At 45.0% G+C, this 17,430-nt stretch overlaps 2 protein-coding genes across 9 annotated transcripts in view; one reads left to right on the plus strand and one right to left on the minus strand.

Annotated features, from left to right (window-relative positions):
• The window catches only part of LOC142464908 (cytosolic beta-glucosidase-like), a 151,186-nt gene extending 146,726 nt beyond the window's left edge, over window positions 1-4,460 (minus strand). For 5 of the 8 annotated variants that reach the window (XR_012787753.1, XM_075568601.1, XM_075568624.1 and 2 more), the window contains exon 1: window positions 1,259-1,416. Coding sequence is in view for 1 of the 8 variants with exons in the window: in XM_075568615.1 (XP_075424730.1) it covers window positions 1,259-1,274 (16 nt within the window). In the remaining 7 variants the exon portion in view is untranslated. Of the gene's footprint in view, window positions 1-1,258; window positions 1,417-4,333 lie in introns of those variants that run through there. The other 3 variants (XM_075568574.1, XM_075568583.1, XM_075568592.1) reach the window with 3 other exon arrangements.
• Window positions 3,232-17,430, plus strand: part of ADGRA3 (adhesion G protein-coupled receptor A3) — a 67,368-nt gene continuing 53,169 nt past the window's right edge. Inside the window, exon 1 of the mRNA XM_075568554.1 lies at window positions 3,232-4,577. Within this exon, the coding sequence (XP_075424669.1) occupies window positions 4,315-4,577 (263 nt within the window). The 5' untranslated portion in view covers window positions 3,232-4,314. The remainder of the gene's footprint in view (window positions 4,578-17,430) is intronic.

Below are 17,430 nucleotides of genomic sequence, written 5' to 3' on the forward strand. Positions count from 1 at the left end.
GAGCGCCCAGGGGACTCTGGTGTCATGGCCTCTTCGGCACTCAAAGGGTTAAGCATGAAGGGAGGACCAAGCAATATTTTGAGGCCTTCAATATTAAAAGAATCACCATAGCAACAGTAACAATATGAGAAAAATTCATTTGTATAGCTTAAGACGTCTGCTAAGAAGTCTTTAAAAAAAAAAAAAGCATGGACACAGTTGTCAACAAACACACGTATTACTCATCGCACCCATTTCTAATGGCGTACTACTCAAGTAGTTCAAAAGGATGAAAGGTCTGTTGAGTGGCCCATTGATTCTGTACTGACTTAGCACAGGCTTAGCTGTGCAAGCTGTGGCAGCAGGCAAAAGCTTTGGGGAAATCGATGTGAAACAATGAATATGTAGCTAAAATGTCACAACCCCTGGGTTCTTATTTGTACATCATTACCCAAAATCATTGTCTGCAGATTGGCCACTGTTCGACATGTGGCAAGTTTGTGGTCCTGGGGAAGATATCCATATACATTCAAGGGTATTCTACTTTGTTACTTAAATCTCCAAGTGTCCCCAATCAAATGTTCTAGACCGGTGAAGGGCTATGGGTCAGCTCCCAGGGACCCCTATTTCTGCCAATTATTAAAACATAATAATAATAATAAACTGTATTTCAAAATAATGGTAAAAGAAAAACACAAGCAGTATAGATTGCTGCTTTAACAGCTTTGCAGGCCCCCCAATAGTGATAGACTGTAGCAGCAAATAAGATCTCAGAAACCAGGACGGGCAATTTTAAAGCAGCAACACTACTTTCAACTTTTAAAATTAAAAAATAATAATAATATATATATATATATATATATATATATATATATATATATATATATATATATATCAAACAAAGAATAGACTGCGCTCCTCAGGTGTAAAATCAGACTAATTACCAAATGATTGTATGAAATGGATATAGCAAAGGTGAATGGCAAAAGTGAATGCAACAGTATTATGGATGATTGACTCACACTAATAAAAATACATGCAATATGTTATAATAAAATGCTGAGTGCCAATGTTTAAAAAGCTGCTGTAAACACAAATATATGCCAGTGAACAATACAAATATAATAAAATGGCATGTGTTGGTAGTTATGACTACTGCACTAATGAATCCCTCCTGAATGATACTAAATGAATGATGAATGGAAAAATACAGAAAAAATGACACTAAGTGTGTCAAAGATAAAAATAAAAAATGTGAAAAATGTAAAAATATATCAACCAAACCAAGGGTCCATGCTAGGATCTGGCTGCTCTCATCAAGGACCAACGAACTCCCAGAAATCTGTGAACAACAAGAAAAGAAAGCGCCCGATCCTAGTGCAGCATGAAAAAATACAATTTAATAAAAATGAATATGAATAAAACCAACAAATGCGAACTCACAAACACAGGATAAATAAATGCATATAATGAGTATACTCATTCGCCAACCGCCCACGTTGTGCCTTGGATGGCGCGCCCTCTCTCTGTCTGGGTTTTCTCAGCTCTGCTGAACCGACATCTAGCAGGGGATACAGGAAAAAGCTCACCACAATGTGACCCGGAAGTCCTCCACAATGTTAGTGTATCCGGATATGAGGTCTGTAGTCCGTGACCCCGCGATGCAGGGGCTGATCAGAGAAGTCTCTCTGCACTCCCAAAGGCAGTCCGTAATGAGGTGGGCAGTGAGGATAGAGTCAAAATATATATCACAGTGTGACAGCAGCTAAAAAACGCTCTTCTCTACGCGTTTCTTCACATAAAGTGAAGGGAATTCACATCATCTCCTGATGAAATCACTTTATGCGCGCGCTCGACACACTTTCGCTGTGTTCTGTAGGAGTTTTCAAACTGAAAATGACCCCGGGCGGCAAAGTACAGCGTCGTCGCGGCTGCACTTCAAAAAGGCAACTGAAGTTGTAATTTTAAGCGGCAGCCGCGTCACGTGTACTTCGCCAGCCAATCAGAAACACACACACGTTGTTTCATTATTCAATCCCCGAGTAGTCCCGCCTCCAAATCACGTCATTCTGTCTGCTGGGCATGAGCACACATCGCCCAGCAGACAGAGGCGGGGACGCGCGAACGTGCAGTAGGTGGCTGAACTCAGCCGCTAAAATGTATCCTTATATTACAAAGGTAACATTATCTATTGTTACAGTTTACAGCTGAAACTGTTGGGAATATTGGCAACAAATTATCACAAACAGGAAAGTGTTACAAAGATCTTGCACTGCTTGGGAGGTGGGCTAAAACCTGCTATAGAAATCAAAGGATGCTTTAAAAATGTCATTAAGACTATGCTTATAGTGCCGGCAACAGCGATGTCGCGTCAAAACAAATGCATTGTCGCCGTTGTGTGCGCTTATAGTAAGCGCAACGTGACGGATTGGTCGCGATCGCTTGGAGTCATCTCAATTTGATTTTTCCAGCGACCGTAGCCGTCACACTGGCACTATAAGCGAAGCCTTAAGAGTTGATTTTTTTTTTTTAATGCTATCTAATACTATAGAACTGATTTTTTTCCCACATTTTGCTGCTTTAAACCAGATGATCATCAACACTGCAACCCTAACTACACTTGTAGTAATGCACTTTTACTCCTACAGCGTCTCTGCAAGCCTCCTAACATACTGTAGCACTTAGATTGTAAGCTCTGTGTTGCAGTCTCCCTTTGCTTTATGTTGGCATGTACCTGTTGCATTTATCCTATTGTTTGTAATGTATATACCCTGTATTGCAACACACAGACACACAATGGGTGCTAGAGGAAGGCAGTGCGTGTGGGAATCACATTGTGTCTGCTTCCCAGGTTGTGCAGCCCCCTCCCCTTGACATGTCTGTGCACGGAGAGCAGGACTAGAGCTGCTACACTCATTACAAGGAGCCGCTGTGCGAGTGACTAGGACACCAAGCCTTCAACCCCGGGGTCCGGGGGGTGAGAGGGAGACTGCGAGGACAGGGTCCAGGAAGTGAGAGGGGGACAGGGTGACTGCGAGGACAGGGTCCGGGGGGTGAGAGGGAGACTGCAAGGACAGGGTCCGGGAAGTGAGAGGGGGACAGGGGGACTGCGAGGACACGGGCCGGGGGGTGAGAGGGAGACTGCGAGGACAGGGTCCGGGAAGTGAGAGGGGGACAGGGTGACTGCGAGGACAGGGTCCGAGGGGTGAGAGGGGGACAGGGTCCGGGGGGTGAGACAGTGAGGACAGGGTCCGGGGGGTGAGAGGGGGACAGGGTCCGGGAGTGAAGAGGGGGACTGCGAGGACAGGGTCCGGGAGTGAAGAGGGGGACTGCGAGGACAGGGTCCGGGAGTGAAGAGGGGGACTGCGAGGACAGGGTCCGGGAGTGAAGAGGGGGACTGCGAGGACAGGGTCCGGGAGTGAAGAGGGGGACTGCGAGGACAGGGTCCGGGAGTGAAGAGGGGGACTGCGAGGACAGGGTCCGGGAGTGAAGAGGGGGACTGCGAGGACAGGGTCCGGGAGTGAAGAGGGGGACTGCGAGGGAAGAGAGAGGGACAGCGAGACCACTTGTTGAAGCATGAGAGACCTCCCAGGCTGTGGAGAGACCCCGGGGGGCGAGAGAGGCCTTCTCAGCCTGACCAGAGTGCACAGCAGGGAAGAGGAGAGACCTCCCCCCCTAACTGCAGAGACCCCGCGCTGGCTGTGAGGGGGGAGCGAGAAGAGACCTCCCTCCCACCACAGAGACCGGCGGGGGGAGATCCCCCTCACAAACCGGAGAGACCCCCCTCACTACCCGGAGAGACCCCCCTCCCCCCCTCACTACCCGGAGAGACCCCCCTCCCCCCCTCACTACCCGGAGAGACCCCCCTCACTACCCGGAGAGACCCCCCTCACTACCCGGAGCGACCCCCCTCCCCCCCTCACGACCCCCCTCCCCCCCTCACAACTCCCCCTCCCCCCCTCACAACTCCCCTCCCCCCCTCACAACCCGGAGAGACCCCCCTCACAACCCGGAGAGACCCCAGGATTAGGGTGACCACGAGGGCCTCTCATACCCCCTCGCTAGTCCCCGGGTCCCTCCCCGAGTTTGCTTCCTCTCGCTTGTGTCCCCGGCCTCTCCTGCCCCCCGTGTCCCCGGCCTCTCCTGCCCCCCGTGTCCCCGGCCTCTCCTGCCCCCCGTGTCCCCGGCCTCTCCTGCCCCCCGTGTCCCCGGCCTCTCCTGCCCCCCGTGTCCCCGGCCTCTCCTGCCCCCCGTGTCCCCGGCCTCTCCTGCCCCCCGTGTCCCCGGCCTCTCCTGCCCCCGTGTCCCCGGCCTCTCCTGCCTCGGGTCCCCGGGATGGGCTTCTCTGTGTTACCGGGGCGCGGGATGGAGGCCTCGGGCCCTGCGCTGCTGCTGCTGGCGGCGCTGCTCTCTGCGGGAGGAAGCTCCGGCGCGGTCTCGGTGCTGCCCCTCGGCTGTAAACAGGACGGCAGGCCCAGGACTGCGGGGAAAGCGGCAGCGGCGGCCTCGGGATCCGAGGCAGGGAAGGTGGTGTGCAGCGCTGTGGATACCGGCAGAAGCCTGCCCCTGAGCCCCCTACCCAACCGGACCAGCACCCTGTGAGTACAGCACTGTGTATCCCTCTGAGCGCAGCGCTGGCCCACCACTCTTATACTGCCCTGGGTACCCCTCTTTTACTGCCCTGTGTACCCCTCTTTTACTGCCCTGGGTACCCCTCTTATACTGCCCTGTGTGCCCCTCTTATATACGGAGCTCCGCGCTGAGTGCCCCTCTTATATACGGAGCGTGGTGCTGGGAGCCCCTCTTATTTACGGAGCTCCGCGCTGGGAGCCCCTCTTATATATGGAGCTCCGCGCTGGGAGCCCCTCTTATACTGCCCTGGGTGCCCCTCTTATATACGGAGCGTGGCGCTGGGTGCCCCTCTTATATACGCAGCATTTCGCTGGGTGCCCCTCTTATATACTGAGCTCCGCTCTGGGTGCCCCTCTTATATACTGAGCCCCGCTCTGGGTGCCCCTCTTATTTACGGAGCTCCGCGCTGGGTGCCCCTCTTATATACGGAGCTCCGCGCTGGGTGCCCCTCTTATATACGGAGCATGGTGCTGGGTGCCCCACTTATATACGGAGCGTGGCGCTGGGTGACCCTCATACGGGGCGTGGCGCTGGGTGCCCCTCTTGTGTACGGAGCGTGGCGCTGGGTGCCCCTCTTGTGTACGGAGCGTGGCGCTGGGTGCCCCTCTTGTGTACGGAGCGTGGCGCTGGGTGCCCCTCTTCTATACGGAGCGTGGCGCTGGGTGCCCCTCTTCTATACGGAGCGTGGCGCTGGGTGCCCCTCTTGTATACGGAGCGTGGCGCTGGGTGCCCCTCCCCTCTTGTATACGGAGCGTGGCGCTGGGTGCCCCTCCCCTCTTGTATACGGAGCGTGGCGCTGGGTGCCCCTCTTGTGTTTCCAGAACGTGGCGCTGGGTGCCCCTCTTGAATACGGAGCGTGGCGCTGGGTGCCCCTCTTGTATACGGAGCGTGGCGCTTGGTGCCCCTCCCCTCTTGTATACGGAGCGTGGCGCTGGGTGCCCCTCTTGTATACAGAGCGTGGCGCTCGGTGCTCCTCTTGTATACGGAGCGTGGCGCTGGGTGCCCCTCTTTTATACGGAGCGTGGCGCTGGGGGCCCCTCTTGTATACGGAGCGTGGCGCTGGGTACCCCTCTTGTATACGGAGCGTGGCGCTGGGTGCCCCTCTTGTATATGGAGCGCCACGCTGCCCCTCGTATACTGTGTTCTGAGCCACATTTAATTTTTTGGACACAGCTACTCTGTTTTGAAGACTCCAACGCTATTAAATAATCCTAAACTATGGTTCTGTTCCATGTTCGTGTTAAATATAAGAATGCCAGTGTCCTGCTGTTTATATGTAAAAAAAATAAAATTCAAAATCAGGCTTATTTTATACATTTATTTTAAATAGTGTCATCTGATAGGGTGAGTTGGTGTTTAAAAGGTTAGTCTGGGTGAGTGATATGTTTTTTAAACCAGACACCTAAATAGTTTTGAAAGTTTGCAAAATTGGATAATTGAAACTTTGGGAATGTTGAGTTTTGTGAAGATAATCCCTGTAGTGGGATGTCATTTAATGAGTTAGAGCAGTTTCCCTTTCCACAGGCAAAGTGCCCTTCCCAGCCATGACAGGAAGGTTTAAGCCCAATGTGAAGGAAGCACTTAATTTACACTGATCCCAGGCAGTATAGTGTCCTGCGCGCGCGTGCGCACACACACACACACACACACACCACCACCACGGATATCCTGAAACCTGTCCCGTTGGGGGATCTTGAGGACTGGAGTTGAGCACCCTGTATTAAGCCCTTCTCTTCTCTGTGCTTCATAGCTGTAATGTGTGTCCTAATGAACCGTAGTCATTTGTGACCATAAAGAAATGCTGCCTGGCATAATCACTACAAGTTCAAAGGTGATGTTCCTGATGAAAGTCGTTGTAAACAATATTAGGAAACTAAGCAAGTCTACATTACTTGCTGTACCCTGCTCAGTGACATTGAAACACAATTAGAATTATCTGTGGCGTTGGTTAGCAAATGACGTTTCCTAACTTTTAAATGTGCAACCAACTCCCTTAAAAAAAAGCAAGTGAGTGGTAAAAAGTTTTATATGGAAAGTATCGTTTTTATTCATATTGCCTGACCACACTATTGTCAAATTATGCCAGATTTGCAAAAATCAACATCATTACTTCTAAAAATAAGTATAACCGAAAACTGCAAAGTTACAAAGAGCATGAGCCGGACCGCTGATGTGTTTATTTTTTTATAATATATAATGCTAGATTTGTTTAGAAAATTTATATCTAAATATGTCCATGCCTACCTATCACAACACGGCAGTGGGATTTCTTTCATTGTCTTAGTTGTGTATTTTGAGTTCTTTCATATTTTACAATTTATGTACAACAACCAAATTCACGTTGTATTTAATGTATATCTTTGGAGGTTTTTCTGCACAGGGAAAGTGCAATGTCAGTGTTATACTTCTACTATTGTGAAAAGGATGATAGGAGGGGGGGGGGGAGAAAGTGACCTGGTATTTTATTCAAACAATAAAAGTAATCAAATTATCTACGCCCCTTCTCTCGGTTTTCCACTTGATATAAGGTACCAGTGGGTCTGGTGATCTCTTTTGTCAGTCACTATACCCAAGGCTGCGGCCCCGCTGCACGCGTGCCTGCGAGGCTGGTGACACGTGCAGCCGAATTCCCCGGTCTGTAGGGGGAAAGACGGGGGAAGCGTGACGGGGGCGAGGCCATGACGTCACCCGGCAGGTTCGCCCTCATTGGCTGAACCACCAGGGGGCGTGGCCTTGCGCTCCATCGCCCGTGTCCATCTCAATTTTCAGGCCTGGAAGAAAAACTCGCTGTGCAACGCGCCGGCCCCCCCTCGCAGCGGGCCCGACCCCATTGAGAGGCGGCTCTTGTCCCCACAGCGCCCGCCATAGCGAGCGCTGCAGCAGTCAGGGGGGTCCAATCCTAAGGCACCCGAGAAAGAAGATTAAATATCTCTATGGTAAATGATATGACGATATCTTTCTTATGCAGAGTTTTTCTTCTAATTGCAAAGCAGTACAGGCATTGGCGCTGAACGTGTTTATGAAACGAGCTTTAAATCTTCCGCTTCATTTTGGGAGGATTCTTCCTGATTTTATGACTTATTAGTTCAACATGGAAATAAATAGCATGTTAAAATGGAATTTAATAGAAATAAATCAAAGCAATCATTTTTTTTTTCTTCTTAATCACAGTTAGTGTAAAACATGTTTCTTTTGTGACATTTTTCTTGTTCATGGCTCAAAACTTGAATATAAAAACTTGAAACGTTTCGTGTTTATCCACATCAAAGCTTCGCAGCGCAATGACAGTTCTTTGAATTGAGCCTTAGTCATTGTGTTTTAAAGTTTGCTACCGTTGATCTTCAGTATTCACCTGGCTGGCCTGGTGTACCTGCAGTGTAAACAATTGCAGTACAAGTTGGTTCTTGTGTGTTTTCTTTGTCCAGTAAGTCAGGCCGCCATATATTACGGCTCATTTAGCCAAAGCTAAACCTTTTCTTGTTGTGGTTGCATATTGAATGTATCGTAAGCGTTCTGTAGTGGTTTCAGGAAGTTCATATTTTCATGATAGTTGGTATGAATATAATTCACAAGTATTTGACTTGTAGGGTCTTTTTCTCTGGAAAAGACAATTTGGAACACATTACAAAGTACTGTATGTGCTTTGACAGGGGGTGGGGGGATAATCGGCATTAAAAACCTATGGCTTTGTGGTTGAGTTTAACTACAAATGTAACTGCCACTCTAGCACATAAATACTGTATACCACACAACATAAAAAAAAACTATTGTAAGAAAAGATTTGATCCATTACTTAAAGCAAATGGGTGTAGTATTACTGCAGATGTACACAGAGACCTCTGGTTCAGAAACTCCATCTAGTTATGTTAATGTAGATGATTGAATAGCAGAGAGAACAACCTTTAAAAGCATCAATCTGCAACTTTTCTCCATGTTATTTTAACCAGGCAGGTTCAGCGAGAGCTATACTTTTATATATTGATGGGCAAATAAAGTACCAGATCAGGTCTTTAAAGCTAGGAATGGGACTTGCTATTAACTCTAATTATGTACTGACCGTAGGCTCAAGTGCTATGAGACAAATGTTGTATATTCATTTTACGGTCTTTGAAGCATGATATGAAATACTCTTTACTATACAAAGGAACTTTATATTGCTACATGCAAATCCATAGTGCAAAACCTGGACACTTCAGGAACCAAAGTTGATGTGTACTTTTAAAAATGACATCTTTGTTTTTGATATGAGGCTTTGATTAACTTAGGAAACCGCTTACATTTTGACAATCTAAGAATTGGGTCAACCTTATGATCACTGGTGTGATGATGCCATGTTAAGCTTTATGTCACTATCCACATTTAAAAAATTAAAATGCGATTCAAAAGATGTTGTCTATTTTAATAATGGAAGAATTTTCTTGATGTATTTGTGTTTTTTGTGTGTGTATATCGCCAACCACGTACACAGTATTTTACAGAAAATGTAATGTACAATATGGACATTTAACATGAAAGCCTTAATAGAAAGGGAATTCTAACCCTAAAGCGCTTAGTTTGATCGCATGGTAGGAGACATACAGAAACAGCAGGAATAATCCATATGTTTTGGGAAATTGTGACTGTCCTTTATAGATTCATTCTACTTCTCCACCCTGGTGATCTGTTAATTGGCAGGATATAAAGCACATGTTTGAAGCTGGTAGCCAGGGTTGTTTTACAGAATGATGAGAGAGATTGCAGGAGAAATTCTTCCAGTAAGACATTGTAAAGATTAACATACTGTATGTAACACAGGGCTAGTCCATTGCTGTTTAATTTAATGTGGTGGCACTTTTATGCAGTTAATTTCCACTCCCCTACACATTCTCATCAAGCAATGCTTTTCGCTATTGTCTGAGACTGTCTTACTTATTTAATCACTATTTTGATGATAGTTGAATCGAGCCAACAACTCCTATTTCTGTGACTCTGATACTTGTGTTCTTTAGGAATTGCATCTTGGGGTGTTAATTTGTAGTGTATATCGGTGAAATTTCCTAACACACTTCAGGTCAATCCTTTCTTTTTGTGTTTTTTGGATGTGTAAATAGGTTTACGGCATACAATGAAAGCTATACTCCAAATAGCAGGAAACCATTCATACTGTTCAGGATTTGGGGGGTGGGGGGGGGTAGTATAAAAGAGCTATGAATCAGAATCAACAATTAGAGCCCTTTAAAATCCTTTATGGTGACCATCTGTAATTTACTTCGATTTAAACATTAAAAAACAAAACCATACAACACAAGTTATTACATGGCGTGGCATAATATTGCATGTGTCATAAGTCTACAAAATCCCCCAAGTTCCTGGTGTATTTAAAATCAAAAAACGAATCATCCTTCGGATTCTATGGAATAATGAAACGGGTCAACCACAACTTCCTTGCCAGTGAGCCAGTAAAGTTCTAAATGCCTCCTGATGTATTATCAGTAAACCCATATGTTACATTGTCAAGTATGGAATTCCTGCCTTTATGAAGTCTTAGGGCTGTTATATAGTGTGTGCGGCCGTGCGCGCGTGCCTGTTCGAAGGCACTTGCACATGCCGCAGGCTTTTTGTGTGTGAGCTGTGAAGGTAGTGTGTGTGTGTGTGTGTGTGTGTGTGTGTGTGTGTGTGTGTGTGTGTGTGTGTGTGTGTGTGTGTGTGTGTGTGTGTGTGTGTGTGTGTGTGTGTGTGTGTGTGTGTGTGTGTGTTTTATTATTTATTTTAAAAAAAAACATTGGTGAAAATAAAATATTTCTTAAATTTTTGCAGACACACACACATACATACATACACATGTATACATATACACACATACACACACACACACACACACACACACACACACAAATACATACATTCAGCGCCGGTAGCGGCGCGAAAATATCATTTTTCCCGTCTTCCCCGCTGCCTGTCGGCTCTCCGCTCCCTGCCATGCGCGCGCGCGGCCCTTGTATAGAAGGGCTGACTAACCTCAGCCATCTACAACTGCCATGCGCGCACACGGCGTAGCACGCGGCCGCACTATAGAACCAGCCTTACACGTGCTGTTATAGACTTACTTTTCTCTAAGGCAAGATAATATAATAAACTCTGCACAAATATATACTAGATGGATTTATCTTTAGGGCGCGTTACAGCCCATTAATTAAAGTTATTTTGTACTTACAGGATCTAGAATATATGTTTTATTTTTAATTATTCGTTTTGGCAAATGAGTCACGTTATGTGAGTTTTTTTTTCTTTTTTTTGCTGTCGTTTGTTTTTTTATCGTTGGTTTTCTGAGCCTGAATTTGTAAGTGGCCTATTACAGGGCTTTGAATGAAAGCTCATAATTGAACATGCACCATCTTCTGCTGGTCCCTCCCTGATCTGTCCTGTACATTTATGAGAATGATGGTGAAAGACAGATACTGAGTTTTAAAATATGCGTGTTTAGTCTTTAAAAGATTATTCAGGTAATTATAGAAACTGAAGTTTATTCGTTGGTACGTGGATAGTACTTGTGACTCCCAAGACACATTTCTGGATATTTAAGTGGGAGAAAATGTTTATTTAGGACATATATGTTGCCTGGTGCTCAAAGGTGCAATCCCACCTGCTAAATCAAAATAATAATCATTAAACAGTTTGACGTTACTTTTATTTATTTTACTCCTTGTGACCTACTTTTATTTTTTTTCACCGTTTTAAAAACTATAGTGTGTTTGAAATAACGAAGATTGACGATGTGATCTTGCTTGGCAGTCGAGATCTTGTCAAACAGAGGTTTACAGGTTATATTACCTGTGTGTTACCTTTAACATGTCCCTCCCCAGTAGCTTAACTTGTATATTTTGATTGCAAGGCTCAAAGTGGAGGAATTAATGGCCTGTGCAGAGCTGTTTACGCTTTTAAATGCCGTTCAAAAGTTAATTATGGATCATTTTTACAGTTAGGGTAGTAGGTTAGCTACAATTTGGTGACTAAAATCAATCAAATATTAATGCTAAATCCAGTGCGGATGTATTTATGCGCTGCCTAAGGGGTTACCATTTAGGAACTCTATATGTGCTGTATGTGAGCTTCACTGCAATTAAAAAAAACATAGGTAACCTAATAAATAGTGGGGGAAAAAATCTCTAACCACCCTTATTTAATCAACATGTACAAGTACACACAGGTAATTGTAGTCATTATTAAGAGATGGCTTCCCCAAGGAGAGAGAGAGAGAGAGTGTGTGTGTGTTGGTTCCATTAGCCTACTAGTCTCTGATGAAGTTGTTGGTGTACAACGAAACGCGTTAGGCAGACATAGTCTTCAGAAGTGCTGAGTCGTGAGACTCAGTACAGAAACTGTCCTATTGACTGGCTGTGGATCGGAGAGAGTGGTCTCAGTGCAACAGCCATGATCCTGCTTACAGCGGAGCCAGGGACTGTGCCGGGTGTGTATTGACATTACTTCCGGGTCATTGGCAGAGCGGAAGATGCACAACGCGAGCTACACACAGGGAAGCAGTGAGGAATAGACAGAGGAATAGAGCCGAGCTGGGGACTGTCTGAGTATTAAACTCAAATCTGTGAGTTATCAGCCGATGTTTGTGAGTTGAACCACAACTGATTTTATTAGTGTAATAAATTGTTCAACCAATATTACACTAGGTGAGTCTTTTCCATATATATATATATATGGAAAAGAGAGGCGCACTCACCTAGTGTAATATTGGTTGAACAATTTATTACACTAATAAAATCAGTTGTGGTTCAACTCACAAACATCGGCTGATAACTCACAGATTTGAGTTTAATACTCAGACAGTCCCCAGCTCGGCTCTATTCCTCTGTCTATTCCTCACTGCTTCCCTGTGTGTAGCTCGCGTTGTGCATCTTCCGCTCTGCCAATGACCCGAAAGTAATATATATATATATATTTATATCCACTCCCACTCCCACTCCACACACACCTTTTGTAGAGCACTGTATGTACTGTGGGCTCTCCATTCATTTTTATTCACACTGATAGGCATACACACTCTTTCATCACTTGCTTTCAGGAAACTTTTGACACCTCCAGCCATAAAACACATCCACACCGGGGGAAGGACCAGCACAGATAACATTCCAATAGACACTGTTTATAGTATAGCTTTTGCTTGCTTCATTCATTGTAACATCGCCGGAAGAAGAGATCAGTGTATCTCGAAAGCTCGCACAAATAAAAGCATTTCGTTAGCCACAGAACGGTATCATCTATTTATTTTTTGATTATTTATATATATATATTACATACATATAGCAAATGCAAATATTACTGTATGGTCATTTGCATGTCTTAAACAGATCTGCAACCCCTCCTTTCACCATTATCACCTAGCACTTCCACTGCAGCAAGGGATTCTGGGAAATGACATGCAAATAAGCACACAGTGCAACCTTTTGCTTCAAAACCATTTACATGGTTCCCTATAGGCTTAAGCTTGCTGCATGGTCACAGCTTTGAGCACAGCCAGAGTTAAGATGCATTGCCAGTAAACCCAGACAGACAACCGTTTCGAACTTAATGGGTCTCCTCAGTGTGGGGTTGGTTATACTGGCTATGCAAAAAATTAAGCAAGGATAGGTTTTACCATACTTAAACCATTAACCATGTTAATGGTTTTGAGGCAAACGGTGGCACTGTGTGCTCATTTGCATGTCATTTCCCAGAATCCCGTGCTGCAGTGGAAGTGCTGTGTGCTGGGTGATAATGGTGAAAGGCGGGGTTGCAGACCTGACTAAGACATGCAAATGAGCATACAGTAATATTTCCATTTGCTATATGCTTTGCAGTGGAGGGTTTTTGTCACTTTTTATACCCACCATAACTTAACTAAATATATATACATACATATATATTATTTTTGTTTGTTTTCCCTCCCACTATTTATTAGGTCACCTCTGTTTGTTTGAAACCAGTTTTAACTGCACTGTAGTAACTAAATGTTAACACCTTAAGTACTGCATACGTGTCACACATCCCATACTATTGACTATATCATTGTTTTATTTCCTCTTTTCTCTATACAGTGGAGGAAATACAAAGGGCACAGTATAACATTGGTAGTGTTAAACTAAATAACCCACACTTATGAGAAGACAAAACCTAGAAATTAATAAAAAAATTTGGATTTGCATTGGGGCTTCTTTGTGGACAGCAATAAATGCATTGTCAGTGCTCTAAAATAATAATTATTATGTGAGGGAATACTTCATTAACACTGCATACTAAGCAAGAACTTGGGCCCAGATTCACTAAGCTACATCAAATCAGTGTAATTAATCTAAAGACTGTCATTCGTTTCCCTGAGTTACCTCCAGATTCACTGATCTAATGTTTTAAATGTAACTCCCGTTAACCCAATGAACTGAGTTACGTGACTAATTTATGTAATTTATGTAGCTTATGTAACAGGATCTATTTCAGATGGGACCTATGTGTGCTAATAGTGTATATCAGGGATGGAAAAATCCTGGGCGCCTTAGTTTCCTGTGCTGGCAGTGCTGACTGAGCTGTCACCGCTCAGACCAGCAACACTTACTAACCCGATGGCAAAGCGTGACTGGGAGCGCTGATACTGGCCGCGGGGTCACTGACGGGTCAGGCAATCCTGACGGTCAGGGGAGTATTGTATTGTATGTCTTTATTTATATAGCGCAATTAATGTACATAGCGCTTCACAGTAGTAATACATGTGGTAATCAAATAAATAACAGATCATGGGAATAAGTGCTTTAGACATAAAAGTAACATTAAGGAAGAGGAGTCCCTGCCCCGAGGAGCTTACAGTCTAATTGGTAGGTAGGGAGAACGTACAGAGACAGTAGGAGGGAGTTCTGGTAAGTGCGTCTGCAGGGGGCCAAGCTTTATGTATCATATGTTCAGAATATCCACAGTGCTATTCATATGCTTCTTTAAGCAAGTGTGTCTTAAGGTGGGTCTTAAAGGTGGATAGAGGGTGCGAGTCGGGTACTGAGGGGAAGTGCATTCCAGAGGTGTGGGGCAGTCAGTGGAAAAAGGTTTAAGGCGGGAGAGGGCTTTAGATACAAAGGGGGTAGAAAGAAGACATCCTTGAGCAGAACGCAAGAGTCGGGATGGTGTATAGCGAGAAATTAGGGCTGAGATGTAAGGAGGGGCAGAAGAGTGTAAAGCTTTAAAAGTGAGGAGGAGAATGGAGTGTGAGATGCGGGATTTGATCGGAAGCCAGGAGAGGGATTTCATGAGGGGAGATGCTGAGACAGATCTAGGAAAGAGTAGAGTGATTCTGGCAGCAGCGTTTAGGATAGATTGTAGGGGAGACAGGTGAGAGGTGAGTGAGGGGGGGGGGACGGGCAGGGGAGTGAGGCGCAGTGCTTCGGGACTATGTCCCTGCAGTTACCTTGCGGGAGTGGAGCAAGGCAGTGAGGTGAAGATCTCTGGGTATGGCCAGGTGAGGGGGAGGAGTTTGTGAGTGAGTGAGTGTGTGTGATACACTGTGTAAGAGAGCACCACCGACGGGGTGCAGGGTAGCCGGAATGACCCCTCATCCACCAACACTTAAAATGTCTGGCTCCTAATTATTTAATATTTTTGTCCAACCCTGAATACTAAACACCCACGCTGTGCAGTGGTGTGTTTTGTGTGTGTGTGGTTTTCTGGGTAGTGCGTACCGGTCTAGGACATTTGGTAGTGGCCGTTTCACCACGGCCAAATAGCCGCAACTCATCCCGCCGCCGGAACCTGTCATTGTCGGCCACTTCTTATAACAAATTTACACTTCTCCAGAACCAATACATCTACTGGAACTATACAAATGCGTCACTAATGCCAAACTCAAGTCTTAGTTAAATAATCTACTAGCTATACCCGGCTGATCTAGGAGATCTGAAAGGTTATTAATTAAACATTACTTCACTCTCTGTAATGCCTTGCTGTCTCTTGTCCCGTCTTCCCCACACTCTCTCCTCCATCATACCCTGCTCTTTGCACTCTGTCTTACTGTGTCTGCACCTCTCTGTGCACACTACACTCCTTCCTCTCATACTCATCTCATCTGTGTCCTCTCCTTCCTGTCTTTCGTTTCCTACTCGCCTAGTTGTCTCACCTCCCCTCTCTTTGCACTCCCTCCTGCCCCATGTGCACACTGCTCTCAATTCATCCCTCCTCCTTTCATTGCTGTCTCTCTGTCTCCTCCTCTTCTTGCTGTCTCTCCTCCCCTCCTTTCTTCATCATGCCCTGCACCTCTTTACATTCTCTCCCCTCTATTTGCACTCCCTGCCTTACTGTGTCTGCTCCTCTCCATGCACACTACACTCCCTCTTCTCCTACTCATCTCATCTCTCTTTGAATTCCCTCCTGCCTCATGTGCACACTGCTCTCCATTCCATTCACAGAGTGGGAATGTATGTGCAGCCTCACTGGCTGTCCCTGGGTGAGTGACAGGCCACTCAGTATAGAACAGAAGGGGAAGCGATTTGCAGCCTCAGTTTACATTTCTAACGCAAGTCAACGTGAGTGCGGTCTTATGTATATGCAGCATTCAAACTAGAACTCATATTACATATTTGATTCAAACAATGATTTCCTATGGAGGAAGAAATGGCAGATGCCATTTTATTTATTTGTATTCCACCCATTTATTTTAGGTTGATCTTTAATAAAGTTGGGATCTGTGATACAATAAAAAAAATTTTTAGCTGAAGGGGAGGAAAGCAACATTGATTAAAACTGTAAATATCTCGGCCATCGAAGGGCCCCAGAGTTAAACATAGCGAGGTTCAGCTCTAGGGGACTCCCTGCTTTTAATACTGCAAAACAATAGTTACAAAACAAATGGTTAGGCAGGATTGCTGCCTTATAGAGTCAAGTTCCAAAAGGTTGTTTTTTTTTTAATTTCCATGTTTACTTGTATTTTTATGACTGTGGTTTCATTTATTAAAGAGAATGGCATGTTGTTGTGTTTTTTGTATGTCTTCCTGTAGACAAAGGCCCCAGTGACTAGAACATTTGATTGAGCGTGCTGCTATTTGTAATGTGGTGTGTTTGCTCTTCCCTCTGCATTTGGCTTCTGCCACATAAACTCCAGATGTAGAAAAATATTGCAGGCCAAGCTCTGTTATTTATGACTTGTTGTGCAGATCACTAATTGCCATGCTTCAAAGAACGCACTTCACTAAACAAATCAAAATAAATGATACAGGAAAAGCCAGCAACATGGTCATTGGTAACTTGTTCTGCAAGGGAAGAGGTGTTTGCACATTCTGCTTCTCACATCGGGAAATAAATCAGAACAAATGAACTGTAGGATACAAGCGTTATCTTGGTTCTGTGCAAAAATGAAAGTAGAGATGGATTGGAAATTCTTTCAATGATTCTTCACTTTTCACTGCAATACAAATCTCTTGTGTTCTGTCTCGCAGGGTATATTATAGATCACGGCACAGATACTGGGTTATTTTTTAAGGATTTCTCATGGTTGTTCTGCTTGAAAAGGGTTTAGATAATGTGTAGAACTGTTGCTGAATATAAAGCCAGTAACTTTATTGCTCCATGTAGGTACCGTTAGATAAACTGACCGAGTAAGGAGTTTTGTGAACACGAGGGGTTTAGCTCCGCTACCAGTGGTTTCCAATCTTTTTTTGGTTAAGGAACCCTATGTCAAATTCTGAGGAACCCCAACTCTGAGATAAGATCCATTGTAAATTCTTCTGTATTTGGTACAACAGGGAACCCAGGTTTAAAGACACTGGTCATACAGTAGGTATAAATTGTCTTCTTGACCACTGTCTATAATTGTAATGT

This window comes from Ascaphus truei, chromosome 1 (assembly GCF_040206685.1).
Source record: "Ascaphus truei isolate aAscTru1 chromosome 1, aAscTru1.hap1, whole genome shotgun sequence".
NCBI lineage: Eukaryota > Metazoa > Chordata > Amphibia > Anura > Ascaphidae > Ascaphus > Ascaphus truei.